Here is a 14,660-nt window from a genome sequence, read left to right as displayed (position 1 = left end):
TAAGCCCCGTGGTGGCGGCGGCGGCAGTGGGTAGTAGCAGGGGCAGCGGGCGAGGAGGGTCGGCGACGGGTCGAATGGGGGGCGGGGGGTGTGCGGAGCGCACGGCACGCACACGCGGATCGTAAGCCCGTCCGATTGGCGGCTGCCCTCTGGTCCACCAGTCGGCAAGCAGAGACCTGCCCGTCGTCGTCGTCGTCGTCGGCCGCGAGAAAGATGGCCGCCGATGCATGGTGGTAGTAGAGTCGCTATTGTGTAGTGCCAGTACCGCGGAGGTGGTTTTCCTCCGGCGGACTTTCGCGCGCGCGTTCGCAGCCACGGCACCGCAGCGGCGGCCGCCCGACCGCCGGGGAGGGTACCGCCGTACGTCGTGCACGTACCTCGTAACCGTGAAGCTACACGCGACCCGATAGCAGCGTACGAGAGCGGAATAGGAGGAGCGGGAGGCGGCGGAGAAGCGGGCGGCGGAGGAGGAGGAGGAGGAGGGGAACGAGAACGACGACGGCTACGGGGACGACGAAGACGAGGACGACCGCCGAGAAGTGCCGCCGACGACACGAACATGCCGAGCGCGTCGTTCTCGTCGTCGCGCAGCTACGTACGGAGGTCGCGACGGAAAAACGCAAACAGGATCCCTTTGCCATCGAGGACTACTTCGGGTAAGCGTGCGAGTGAGCGAGCGAGCGAGTGCAACGAAGAGAGATCGAGCGAGCGAGGAGAGACTGCGAGCGCGAGCGAGAGAGCATTACATATATATATATATATATATATAGAAAGAGAGAATGAGCGAGAGAGACGGAGACAAAGAGGAGTCCGCGTCGAGCGCCGTTGTCCAGGAACTCGTCGTCGTCGTGGTGTCTCGCGATTCGTGCGGTTCATCCATCGTCCCCCGCTGTCGGGCCTTTGTCTCTCGACGGTGCGTGCGGCGTGCAGACGCATTCGGGTCTACGCGCGTCTACCTCGTCGACGTCGCCCGAGCGTACCCCCGACGTGGCCCCCTCGCGCGAGGAATTCCGGGGGGGGGGGGGCGGGGGTCCCGGAAAACCTCGCCGATGCGCGGGCGAATTCCGTTTGCTCGCGATGCCCCGCGCGAGAGAGGACGACCGTTTCGATGCGGCGCGCGGAGGTCTTTTTTTCCCTTTGTCCGTTTCTTTCTTCGTGGCCCTTCCTCGCGCGACTCTCTGTCCCTTTCGCGTCTCTGGACAGCGAGCCTCGACGAGCAGGCGCGCTCGAGAGGATGCTTGGGCTGCGCCCATGCGTCCCCTGGAGAGCCTGAGGTTAGCCCTGCCTTGAGCGTACGTTTTGTGTCTCTGTACTGTGCACCTTTCTACACTTGTGTCTTTCAGGGTTCTCTGTATTCAGGATTCTCGTCTCGTTTGGGAAAGTGAGTGACCGAGGAGAAAGAGAGAGTGATCCAAGAAGTGCCAGTGAATGCACATCGGTGTAATCGGGCAGCGTGTGTTCAGTGGACTGAAGTGTCAACTTTGGCATGTATTTGAGAAGCGTGTGGATTTAAGTATCTACTCTGGTCCGATCTGATGCCAATGTAACGAAGAATCATTGCCTGTGCAACTCACAGTACTCGCTCGATTGTGACAAGGTGCACGTGCAGCGGAGGAGAATCGTGGCAGTACACATTCATGCGTAGTGCAAACAGAGTACCTTACAATTTTGTAATTTCGTGCCACTTGTGAGGCGATTATGCAGTTGGTTTTTATTAATCCTCTGCACTGTTTGCGCGGACTGTCACTGAACTTCTCCAGCTGCACACGCTTCGCTGCCACTTTCGGCGTGGCTGATTTTATAACTTTACGCTGAATGTGCACTCGTTGGCTTTCCGTAGCGAAATTCCTCTGTCGAGTGAAGGCTCGGTCTCCTTGTAATTGGTGACTGCAGAAAATCGAGTAAAAAAACAGCTCAGTCAATCACGATTAACGTCGGATGACTCTTCTGGTCCTTCTGATGCAAGTATCAAGCCTGCAATCTGTCATCTCGCTAATCTTGCTCGTTATTGAGCCCCAAACTACATTTGTTCCATTTGTCAAACACCAATGGGCAGCCAAAACGATTCAATTACAGATTACAAAATCAGATTAATGGAATTTTGAAGATCTGCTACGTTTTTCCTGATGGAGAAGAGAATCGAGTCAACAGTGACGCCTGTTATGACGATGCATGCATGCATAATGCAGAATCGAGTTTCGAAACTATAACGTGACAAGGGTTGAATGACCCTCCCCCCTTCGATGATAGTATAATATATTAAGGGAACGTGATCTTTATTGTAATATAATATTGTATCATAGCGCAGGGACCATCGCGCTCGCTTCGAAAAACCTTTGTGCGTCTCATGGTATGGACGGTACGCATCCGTATACACGTCGTCGTGTATCGATCGCGATCTCCGCTCCGCGATCAATCCGTAGGAATGTTGGCTCCAGAGTCGCCTTCCCCTTCCGTCCTCCACCGTGTACTTCTTTCTTTCCTTTTTCTCGTCCTTTCTCTCTCCCTCTTTCTCCCCTTTCTTCTCGATTCCGAATCGTGTCAGCGATCCAGCTGGAACGCACTCCGGCGCGACTCCGCGTACATGTCGATCGAGTGCCGAATTTTCCAGCGGTCCGAGCGAGACGGAGAGAAGTGGAGAGTGAAAGAAAGAAAGAGAGAGAGGGATGAAGTAAGGGGAAAGACGGCGGCAGAACGAGAAAGAAAGAGAGTGCGAGAGAGAGAGAATGAGAGGGACGAGTGAACGAGCAGTCTTGAGAATCGCATTTATGGAAATCGATATTTAAGTTCTTCCTGTTGTTGATGAAATCCGAGAAATGGAGAATTACATTACCACAAATAATGCATGCAACCATTCATCGAACTCGAGTGTGCCGCAAGTGATTTTACGCAGAAATGTAAAACACATTACATTAATAAAATTAACGTAATTACATTAATTTTATTAATGCTACTGTTAAACATAATACTTAGAAATGCTAAATGAAGTATTTGTTACAGAGCACGGATGTACTTTTGAGGAAAGAAAGAGAGATAGAGAGAGAGAGAGAGAGAGAGAAGGAGGAAAGGAGAGGCTGGCGTCTGTTACGCGGTATCGGCGCTACCAGTGCGTTTCGCGTGATGATTTAGCGGTGCTCCACTTTCGCGCGGAGGATCCCCTGAGCGGTGCGACCCGAAAACGTGATCGAGAGTATCCCCGGCCACGGGATGCCCGTGCATTTCGTCGGTTTCCACGAGCGGAGCACCTCCTGCCGCCCCCCCCCCCCATGCACGCGTGCGTGCATGTACCCCCGTGTGTTACCGACTAGAAAGTGAAACGATTCAAGGCGCTGTTTACGGAGCGGAGTGGAACCGAGCGCGTGACGATCGCCTGTGTCAGTGTTCGTCACACGATAATGATTTGATAGTGAACGGAGGGACGCGTGAACGCGCCGGACCCCGGACCGCGCGTCGTGCGGTATCTCCTCCTTTTCCGTCGACTCGTACTTTGATATGCAACGTGAATTTTCGTCCGGCGATAATCGCCGGTTCGCCGGTCGGAGGAGATTAGCTGATAATCTCGTGCGCATTGTGCACTCCGATAACGCGTTCCCCGCACGAAAGACGGTGCGGCCGCGAGAGGAACGCGGCGCGCGGCGTTTTCGTTCGTTTGAATCCGTTTTGCATTTCGCACCCTTCAGCTTCTCGCTCGCTCCTTCCGTTCGCCGCGATATCGGCAGCGCAATTGGATTCGCGTAATGCCGACAATTACACCGGGATCCGGGATAATTACGACACGGTTCATTACCGAGTTCCTGGCAAGCGCGGGGGCTTGCGACATTATCATGCGTCGGCATCATTTGTAAAAGACCGGGGCCGGCCGCCCCGTGTCACCGTGCAAATGTCTCTAATTTGCCGCAAATTATGCGGCAGGTAGCGAGAGCCATGGCGGTTTTCACACAAACGAACGTCGCTTGCCACCATAAAACGTTGAACGCACAAGTTTATGCTGAAACACGCAGAAGATGACAACACGGTATTCTCTCTCTCTCTTTCTCCCTCTTTTTCTGCTCATTCACTTTCTTGAATGTGTGACTTGCCTTTTAAAGAAATATTTTGGAAACTTTTGACCTGCCTGCCCAAGCTTCAGGTCCTTTAATGACGGTGTTTTGTACGTCTCTTTGTCAGCCGAGCCATGCGATTTGCCATGTCCAACGTCCAATCAGATCCTTCCGGGCGGTGGAGTTGGCGGTGGAGGCGGAGGAAGTGGTGGACGAGGCTCGTCCCCTAGTGTATCCGGAGTAGCTGCACCGTCGCCGTCCCCCTCGCAGTCCCATTCTTCACCGTACGATCTTAGACGCAAAAGTCCACCTCATCCGGATCCTGCACCTGGTACCAGCTCAGCTCTGCCACCATCGGGCGGAAGTAGCATCGCGGCCACTTTTGGTTCATCGTCGCTGCCAGCGAGGAAACGACCAAGGCGAACGTGTTCGCTGTCCACCGACGGTATCGTCTCCACTGATGCTCTCAGACTAATCTTTAACTAATCGATCGGTCTTGCCAGAAATTATTTCAAATATTTTTCCGAAATTGAAAAGAACAGTTTGATGATGCAATCGTCATATCGAACGTATCATGTCACTGTATTGCGCAAAAGCATGCAACCTTAGACGAAATCTTTGAGCAACGGAGACTTTAGCTTTAGAGTCCTCGTACTTCTAAAGGTACCGTTGCAATTTCCTTCCTTCGAGACGCGAATCTTTATTTCATTAATTTTTTCTTTTCTTTTCTTTTCGAAAATTCCCTTTGTAACTCGTCTAATTCTGATTTCTGATTTCGTGGCAGGTATAAACACAAACACAGCAGCGCATTATCTTCAGTATGAGCTACCGGATGAGGTGCTGCTCACGATATTCAACTATCTCATGGAGCAGGACCTTTGCCGAGTGTCGCAGGTGTGCAAGCGTTTCCAGGCGATCGCGAATGACACGGAGCTGTGGAAATCACTGTACCAGCAGGTCTACGAGTACGATCTGCCGCTGTTTAACCCAGCTCCGTGTAAATTCGAGTTCGTGTCGCCGGACGAGTCCGAGTACCCGAATCCATGGAAGGAGAGCTTCAGGCAGCTGTACAGGGGCGTGCACGTGCGGCCCGGCTTCCAGGACCTCAAGTTTAAGGGTCGCAATCTGCCGTACTTCAACACGGTTCAGGGGGCGCTCGACTACGTCGACGAGTACAGGAGCAACAACAACAGCAGCAGCAGCACATCCACTACGAGCGGGAATACGAGCGGAAGCAGCGCGGCTCCAGGAGGCCAGGGTTGTTGCAACAGCAACTCGCAGACGAATGGTGAAGACACGACGACGCAGCATCTAGTGTTTCTGCACGCTGGAACGTACAGAGGTGAATTCCTCGTGATCGACAGCGACGTGGCGTTGATTGGTGCAGCGCCGGGCAACGTCGCGGAGTCGGTCATCCTGGAACGGGAAAGCGAGTCGACGGTAATGTTTGTCGAAGGGGCGAAACGTGCGTACGCCGGGCATCTCACGTTGAAGTTCACGCCCGACGTGACCAGCACTGTGCCTCATCACAAGCACTACTGCCTAGAAGTTGGCGAGAATTGCAGTCCCACCGTTGATCACTGTATCATCAGAAGTTCTAGCGTTGGTGAGTCGATGCTCGTAACAAGCGCAGATATTTCAGTTCAGTTCAAATGAAGAATCTCGAATGTAGGTAGAGCTTTGTGATTAATGTTGATGGAAATTTTTAATCGAATAAATTTAAAAACTAAAAATTTTGAATCGAATAAATTTAAAACTTAGAAATTTTGAATCGAATTAATTTAAAAATTAGAAATTTTAAATCGAATAAATGTAAAAAGTAGAAATTTTGAATCGAATAAATTTAAAAATTAGAAATTTTAAATCGAATAAATTTCGACGGAATTCAGCTTAACGAGGGTTTATTGGAGAGAAATTGTACTGACGTTGATCTTTACTTTTCAGTCGGCGCTGCGGTGTGTGTCTCCGGCGTGGGTGCGAATCCACTGGTGAAGAACTGCGACATATCGGACTGCGAGAACGTCGGTCTGTATGTCACCGACTACGCTCAGGGCACCTACGAGGACAACGAAATTTCGCGCAACGCTCTGGCCGGCATCTGGGTGAAGAACTACGCGAACCCGATCATGCGACGGAATCACATTCACCACGGGCGTGACGTCGGGATCTTCACATTCGACAACGGGCTGGGCTACTTCGAGGCGAACGACATCCACAACAATCGCATAGCCGGCTTCGAGGTGAAGGCTGGCGCAAATCCCACCGTCGTGCACTGCGAGATACACCACGGCCAGACGGGCGGCATCTACGTTCACGAGAACGGTCTCGGGCAGTTCATTGACAACAAGATACACTCGAATAACTTTGCCGGCGTGTGGATCACGTCGAACTCGAATCCGACGATACGTCGAAACGAGATATACAACGGCCACCAGGGCGGCGTGTATATATTCGGCGAGGGCCGCGGCCTGATCGAGCACAATAATATTTACGGTAATGCGTTGGCCGGTATACAAATTAGAACAAACTCTGACCCGATAGTGCGGCACAACAAGATACACCACGGCCAGCACGGCGGCATTTACGTTCACGAGAAGGGCCAGGGCTTGATCGAGGAGAACGAGGTCTATGCAAATACTCTCGCGGGTGTTTGGATCACGACGGGTTCGACGCCGGTGCTCAGGAGAAACCGGATTCATAGTGGCAAACAGGTCGGCGTGTATTTCTATGACAACGGCCACGGCAAGTTGGAGGACAATGATATCTTCAATCATTTATACTCGGGAGTACAAATAAGGTAATTAATAATAACAATAATAATAATAACTTTATTTTTATTTTACATTATAATTATAATTCTTACTTCCCGCTTCCGTGCAAGCGCGAGCGATTGACGAGACGCGCCTGAAACGCCGTTTCCCTTCTCATGTCGAATCTAGGACCGGCAGCAATCCGGTGATACGTGGCAACAAGATATGGGGCGGGCAGAACGGAGGCGTACTCGTGTACAATAGCGGCTTGGGCTTACTCGAGCAGAACGAGATCTTCGACAACGCCATGGCGGGAGTCTGGATCAAGACCGACAGCAACCCGACTCTCAAGAGAAATAAGATCTTCGACGGACGAGACGGCGGTATCTGTATATTTAACGGTGGCAAAGGTAACGTATCAGCTCGACTTCCGCTCGCGTGCGTCCGATGCGCGAATCGTGCGACGACAATTCTCAAGAATTTACTTCCTCGAGTCTTAAACGGTCACTTTTTATTGAACCTGAATAGATTCAGAAATTCCAATTATCGAATGCATGAACTCAAAATTATATCGCTTCAAGCGATTCGCTTTAATCGCGGATGCTGGAGATAAATTATCTACGTCGAGTCGCGACGACAATCGCTGCAAAGTGAAATATATCGTGAATAATTAAACGCGACGCTGCTAGTACGAAGACTATAGCTTCCATCTATTCTCTTTTCATTCTCTGACGGTGAGAAATGAAGATTAACAAAATCTTTCTGTCAGATTGCCTTCCGAATATATCATCATGGCGAATCGCTAATAACGCTGGCACGTTTCGGTCGCAGGTGTTCTGGAAGAGAACGACATATTTCGCAATGCGCAAGCGGGTGTGCTAATCTCGACGCAGTCGCAGCCGATCCTGAGGAGAAACCGGATCTTCGACGGGCTGGCTGCCGGTGTCGAGATCACCAACAACGCCACTGCCACGTTAGAGTACAATCAGATATTCAACAATCGGTTCGGCGGGCTCTGTCTAGCCAGCGGCGTCCAGCCGACCACTAGAGGTAAGCGTCTCGTTTCCGGCCGGTATTTCCACCGGACAAACTTCTTCCGCAAGTACTTTCTCTCGATGAAGATGAGCCTGACGAATTACGCGTGTGTCGCGCGCGCTTTCAGGCAATAAAATCTTCAACAACCAAGACGCGGTGGAGAAGGCAGTGGGGAATGGCCAGTGCCTCTATAAGATATCGTCGTACACCTCCTTTCCCATGCACGACTTCTATCGCTGTCAGACGTGCAACACGACAGACCGCAACGCGATATGCGTCAACTGCATAAAGACCTGCCACGCCGGTCACGACGTCGAGTTCATCAGACACGATCGGTGAGTGAGCAGCGGGTTTCTCGTTCTATCAGCTTTATCAGCTTCTACGTGACGCGCGGCGCGGCGCCGATCATTGCGTAATCGTCGGCCAAACGATGTGTAACGCACGTGTGTCTCGCATGCTTTCAGATTCTTCTGCGACTGCGGTGCTGGCACGTTGAGTAACCAATGCCAGCTGCAAGGCGAGCCTACGCAGGACACGGACACTTTATACGACAGCGCGGCTCCTATGGAATCGCATACACTTATGGTTAACTAGGAACTAACGTAAACTAATTTAAACAATCAAACGATGTTAGAGCCGTAAGTCCAAGTAACTATCGCGAGCGCACGCACGTCGTAAGCCGCCGAGTTCTTCATTAGGATTCTCGAGAATCCTCGCGAGTCCATACTCGCGATTGTTGATTATTTTGCGGTTACTCGAGGAAACTGTCCGTTGTTTTCCCCGGGGCCGTGTAACCATTGACTGTTGTTGACGTATCATCATTATCGTTGCATTACGTGTGTTGCGCAATGTACCGCCCGTTTATTTTTCTCGTCGAGATCATGATTTCTTGCTGCGTATTCATCTCCCGCGTGTTGTACGTGTTTTTTCCCTCATTTAACGAATTTCTGCTTCTGATGATTCGTTGTGTTCGGTAACGAAAATTCTTACGTTTTACGTACACATTAGAAAGAAAATAGTTTGCTATATTTTCACGCGCGTGTCATTCATCCACCGATGATTGGCGAATGATGGGTGAATAATTCTCCCTGTCGACACGCAAAACTGACGCGAAAACTGATCTCGATCGTATTTCGAATTTTATTGCGAATATTGTTAACTTTTTTTCTTGTTTAATTCTTGTTGAAAATTTATCAAGGGGGGGAAGCTAATTGTAGATCTCTCCATCTCGGTCGAAGCTAATGACGAACTCGGCGCATGAAAAAAACGCCAAGAGAGATGGTAGTAATAAAGTAACGAGATGAAACCCTCATATGTAAAACGCAGTATAATATTAGGTATATCAAATTAATTAATTTAAATGTGTAAACGAGGGAGGGAGGGAGGAGGGAGCGCTAGGCTAATCGTAAAGGAGGAGGAGAAAAAAATTGAACTTTTCACGTAGTCCTTTTTATCGAAGTTCTCTGCGAAAGAAAAACGAAAGAAAAAAAAGAAGTATTAAAGAATCTTTGCGCGTAAAAAAGTGAAGTGCATTCGTGTAAAAAAACCAGAAGAGAACGGAGGGAGGAGAGAGAGAGGAAGGGAGGAGAGGAGAGGGCAGCAACGTGTGTATACGCCATAATAAGGATACTTGATACGCCTCGTAACATGCTCTAATGAACTATTTGAGGACTAACGAAACGCCGCGGTGAACGTGCAGACAGGAGGAACGCGAGCGTTGGGCTCACGCCGTTCGTGCGAAGCGGCGGCGCGCGTGTCCGGGATATATGTAAATTGTGTAAATCGAGCGCGGAGAGCGAGTAGCGACATTGAGACTATATATTACCTACTTTCCCGAGCAGAAGCATCAACATCTCGATAAGATAACGATATACATACATCGTATATATATATATATATATATATATATATATAAAATATAGGAATAAAAAATTTGCACTCGACAGTTAATAAAGGGAATGGACTACGATGTGTAAAAAAAAAGAAAAGAAAAGACGCTACGAAAGCGTGCGCGCGTCGTGATCGGGAACGCTGAATCACATCCGTGCGACCAGAGAGAGAACAGGAAGAGAAGAAGGAAGGACCGACGGCACCCATGGAATATCATCGTCAACGTCAACGTACCGACACAACTGTGTGCAATGTTCGTCGATGGAGACTACTCATCGAATCCGTGCGGTACGCACGGCGGAGGCGAAACGTGAGAAGGACGAAGGCGAGGCAGGGGAAGAGGGACGAGGAAGCGACGGGGAATCCAGAACGCGAGGATCCGCGAAGACGCATCCGCGGCACGAATGTCTAAAATATGTGATATACGAAACTCATACACACACACACACACGGAGACGTACGCATACACAGGTGACATAATCAAAATGAAGATGGAGCCTCTGCTAATTTTTCGACTTGAACGTACCTCGTAATTCGTAACGCGCAACGGTTTCCATTTAATAATCGCTGGTGAAACACGTGATGGTCCTAAAAAATGTCGCCTCTCTTCCCTCTTACGGGCGAAGTGCATAATAAGTGGACGAGAAAGAGAGAGGGGGGGTAAATGTTCAAAGTTAAATTAACGTCGAAGAGTGCGGTGAAGGGTGGTGCGGAGAAATGGGAGGAGTGCGCGCACGTGGGACACACTACGACGGGGTGTAATACCAGTGAGACGGAGAGAAGGGGAGGAGGAGGAGGAGGAGTTGATGAGCGGAAAAGGAAAACGTAAAAAAAAACGTACTGTCCGAGGAACAGTTTTTAAAAGTAATCTCGAATTTTTCAGAGTAATCCGATTTTTTTAATTATTACGTTAGTGGATAAAAAGAAGAAAGAAAGCGAGCGAGAGAGAGAGAGAGAGAAAAAGAGGGGTGGAGGAAAAGGAGGATAAAAAGAAGGGCAGGAGTCTAATCGCATTAATGTTGTAATTGTAATTTTCCCGGGAGCGACGCGCGCTCCCGTGCGAGAACAAGGAAGCGCCTATTAGCGATATAATTTTAGACCGAGATCAAGCTTTATTTACGCAAGCGGTCCATACGCAAATATACAGATAAGTAGGGAAGGAGAAGTGGCGAACGTGTGTGTATTGTCGTGACGCGAATCACTGTTGCGAATTTCGTGCCGAGAGAGAGAGTTTCGGCGAGCGAGCGAGCGATTCGTTATCGTACGTACCACTGTACCGCACGCGTTGTCCTTTGTGCGTCGCACTCGGCGCTGCGCCGGATGAAAAGGTGCCTTTTGTGTTCGCCAATTCTGATACAGTATACGTCGTCCTTGTGCGTATCGCAGCGAAAATCGTGCGTGACGACGCACACGAGCGACTAGACAGGGGGAGATATTGTGCAAGATGATATTCAATATCGATTGATATTCAGGCGAGAAAGGCATTTTTCACGCGCGCACGCTGCATCAGATCCTTTCGAGGCGAGAAAGGAACCGATCGATAAGACGCGTCGGATCCTTCAGGTTCCTCTCGCCGACGATGCGCCGTGCGATGGTCCGTTACCTCGTTCGTCGACGTTTGTTTCTCCGATGAACGGGCTTCTGTGGATCCCTCTTCGTGTGCGACGCTGCGGGAGGAACGCGAACGTGACTCTTCTCTTCCGTCTGTTGCCTCTCGTTGTCCCTCGTCGTCGAATACAAACGCGGATGCGTAATCGTAATTATAATTAGAACATTATAATTCGCTCGCGTCAATCATTTGTAAATTACATTAATTTAATTTCGAACGATTTCCGCGACTCGCGGCAGTCTGTCTTGTATGCGACACGTGTGCACGGAGGCCCGCGACTGTGAATGCGTTGTTCTCCCTTATCGCGATTGTGACCGGAAAAAAAGGAAGAGTTTCGCGCACACGTCATTTTTCTTCTGGAAAAATGGAAGTCCCGCAACGAAGCCCTCGGAAGGGAAGATTCATCATCGTCGCGCGCGCGAGCGTTTCTCACCACCTCGCGTACGCCGAGGAAAAGAATCTCGCCAGCACGACGCAATGTCGCGGCAATTCTCAAAACTGTCGCTGCTACTGCTCGCTCGATGATGATCTGCAAGCAAGCGTCTCGAATCTTTCACATTGATCGTTCTCCATTACTTATTCGACAAAATCTTTTTGTTGACATTCCCGGCGCATTTCTCTGTAAGAACGAACAACAACAATTCGCTGATCTGAGAGTCTTGAAAATCTTTCGTATTGTTGTCTGCTTCTGGAAAAGTCAGAAAAAGTCTGCCGAGAGACTCGTGAATTCACGATCAAAGTAATAGAGTGACGGCTTTGCGTACTACTGAAGCAGGTAGCTTTTGCGAGCGACCCTAGTATGATTTTCTAAGACACTTGGGGGACGTCACACGTGACACACACACAGACCGACCGAGACACACACACACACACACACACACAGCAGTCAATTTATCATTACAACGAGATAATTTGCAAATTCCAAGAGAACCCTCGGTGGCAGAGCGAGCCTCGTTCTCTGGACGGGTCTTCCCGCTGTTCGTACAATGACCAACGAACTCGCCGCGACAGTGACAGATCCCGGCGTGTCGGCGCCATTCTCTTCCCCCGTTTCAAGTGTGTATGTTGAGTAATGTCTCGAATACGTTGTCTTCTCCTTTCTTCTTCTTTTGTTTTCTTCTTTTCGCGTGCGCAACAGCTGTGTATGCGAACCGAGAGAGCAGCGATTCGTGGACCCCGTAATAGCAGCACCCCGAGACCGTCGCCTCCGCTTCCGCTCGAGCGTACGCGCCTCCACGGCGCTCGCAACCCTTCGCGTGACCTGAAACTCGGAGAGAAAGGGAGAGAGAAGGGAGAAAGAGAGAAGGCGTGTAGGGCGGCACGCGCTGGCAGACGCGGGAGATGAGGGTAGAAATGTGTAGGCTTTCCCGCACAAAGGACCCCGGCGCGACACAATGGGTCGCGAGACTCTCGTGTTCGGCTGCGTATTCGCGATCCCGTGTTTCCGTTTCTCCTTGTTGTTGAATGCGTTAGGGATGAAGCTCGATCAATGTAGCAGCCCCATCCCCGGCCGCCGTTCTGTTTGTCGTTCTCGAGACTGACGTTAAACAAAAGGCTCCGCTCGCCCGTCAGGGCGATCATCGAAATCGCTTCACGCCCGCGAGATGAGGCTTCAGGAACGTGAACGAGCGAGCTTTCCTTGATGAAAGAGAGGCGAGGGGGCAGAGCGAAGGTAAAGCGCGAGCGACATTCTCGCGAACAGCAGTATGCGTGCTCTTCCGGTCGTGTAGCAGGGAATGTAGCGGACAGCAGGGTCGCAGCACGATGCCGCGATCGCGCGTTGATTACGCGTGCCGGATTGTCGAGCTCTTAATCGGATCACTCGCAATTAGCGCAACTCGAACCGACGCGGCACGGCCGATTATCCGGACGCTGGCTGGTACGTCGTCCCCCCTCCGGCGATCGATACTTGGACGCACAAAAGGGCATAAATTTTTAATTTATATCTATAAGCATATATATAACATTATATATATGTTATAAAATGTTCTGTTTGTTTTGTTGCTATATTTATGTTTTATTTATTATTATATACATCTCGCGTTTCTCATTGAACATTTTATATAATGATCGACGGGGACTCGGCGTTCGGATGATCGGATGAGCCTTGTCCAATGTTCAATTTAATCGTCATTATGAAAACATCATCATGAAAAATGCTGATGCACGTATCTCGAACGCTGGAAAATGTTCCACGGGCAGATCATTCGCGCTGATGATCGTCCCTGAAACATTCAATTCTCGACGTCATCAACGTCGTCTTATATGATCGCATTATTAACTGAATTATGTGTGTTCATGTCAATCAGGCAGCAGACTCGGTCGCGCAGAGTCGCTCCGCGTTTCACCGGCTTTTCCGCGGAAAGAGAAGAACGAGCGCAAGGAGGGATCGTTCTTCAGTTCAGTTGCGTTTGATCGCATCGAAGCGAGTAGGAAAACCGGCCGTCAGATCCCTTCACAAGCTTCAGTCCCCGATTGGATCCTCGATCGCTCCTCTCCGTGGATTCCAGTAACGTCCATCGACGTCGACGTCATCCCACCCCCTCCTCCTCCCTCCGGATTTCAGCAGGTACTTGCCATTATCACGTTAGTTGCCATAGCCCCGGTGCGGTAACGGAAGAAGCTAGGTAGCTTTAAGAGCACACACTCACACACATACATACACATACACACGAGACACACCGAGCGTTGTCGTGCAAGCACACACACGGATCCGCGAAACTGCAACCGATACCAGTACGTATATGATGTAAATATTAAAAACTTGATCATTATACATAAATATATAATTATATATGTGTGCACGTGGCGCGCGCGGGCGTGCGCGTGTGCGCGGACGAGCGCGCCCGTCCGTGCTCCGCGTACTGATTGCACTATTATATAAAAAAATATATATATATTATTGTCGATTATAATCTTTATTTTTTTATCCTTTATTATGCGTGTGTCACGTCGATTCATGTGTTCTTTTTTTTTCGTTTCGCCGGGACACGGTTCTTCCGTTCGCTTCTTCGGAGAGGAGAAAGAGAGAGAGAGAGAGAGAGAAAGGAGAAAAGCAGGCAGTCGTAGATCCGCCGTAGATTTTTATTCTTCCGCTTTAGTAAACCAAATTGTATTACCAAATAATTGTTCTAGATGCAAAACGGACCTTCCGGTCGAGCGGATCGGGAAGCGTGACGCTTAACGGCATGATTGCAAAGGGAAAGAGGAAAGGAAAACGCACTCTCTCTCTCTCTCGCGCGCGCTTTCTCTCCGTGTCGTGATTATTCGCTTAAGATTGCGATCTCGGTACGTAATAATTACTCAGCGCTTTAAGTAACACGCGTTAACGACAGA

The 14,660-nt window shown here is 50.0% G+C and overlaps 1 protein-coding gene across 1 annotated transcript; it reads left to right on the top strand.

The window, feature by feature from the left end:
- The first annotated feature begins 501 nt into the window (after nt 1–501).
- Nucleotides 502–14,239, top strand: LOC105278805 (F-box only protein 11). Its single transcript, XM_011338169.3, has 8 exons — nt 502–656; nt 4,168–4,485; nt 4,825–5,646; nt 5,985–6,837; nt 6,980–7,200; nt 7,622–7,840; nt 7,953–8,160; nt 8,290–14,239. The coding sequence occupies exons 1-8, from the start codon at nt 560–562 to the stop codon at nt 8,417–8,419; spliced, it is 2,868 nt and encodes a 955-aa protein (XP_011336471.1). The 5' UTR covers nt 502–559; the 3' UTR covers nt 8,420–14,239.
- Nucleotides 14,240–14,660: the final 421 nt, after the last annotated feature.

Source organism: Ooceraea biroi, chromosome 12, assembly GCF_003672135.1.
Source record: "Ooceraea biroi isolate clonal line C1 chromosome 12, Obir_v5.4, whole genome shotgun sequence".
Classification (NCBI taxonomy): domain Eukaryota; kingdom Metazoa; phylum Arthropoda; class Insecta; order Hymenoptera; family Formicidae; genus Ooceraea; species Ooceraea biroi.
The sequence above is the reverse complement of the archived record's forward strand: the minus strand, read 5'-3'. Positions and strand labels throughout refer to the sequence as shown.

Coding starts and splice junctions, on each gene's coding strand:
- LOC105278805 (XM_011338169.3), top strand. CDS start 560: ATGCCGAGCGCGTCGTTCTCGTCGTCGCGCAGCTACGTACGGAGGTCG. Junction 4,486..4,824: donor GTGTTCGCTGTCCACCGACG/GTATCGTCTCCA, acceptor ATTTCGTGGCAG/GTATAAACACAAACACAGCA. Junction 6,838..6,979: donor TACTCGGGAGTACAAATAAG/GTAATTAATAAT, acceptor TGTCGAATCTAG/GACCGGCAGCAATCCGGTGA.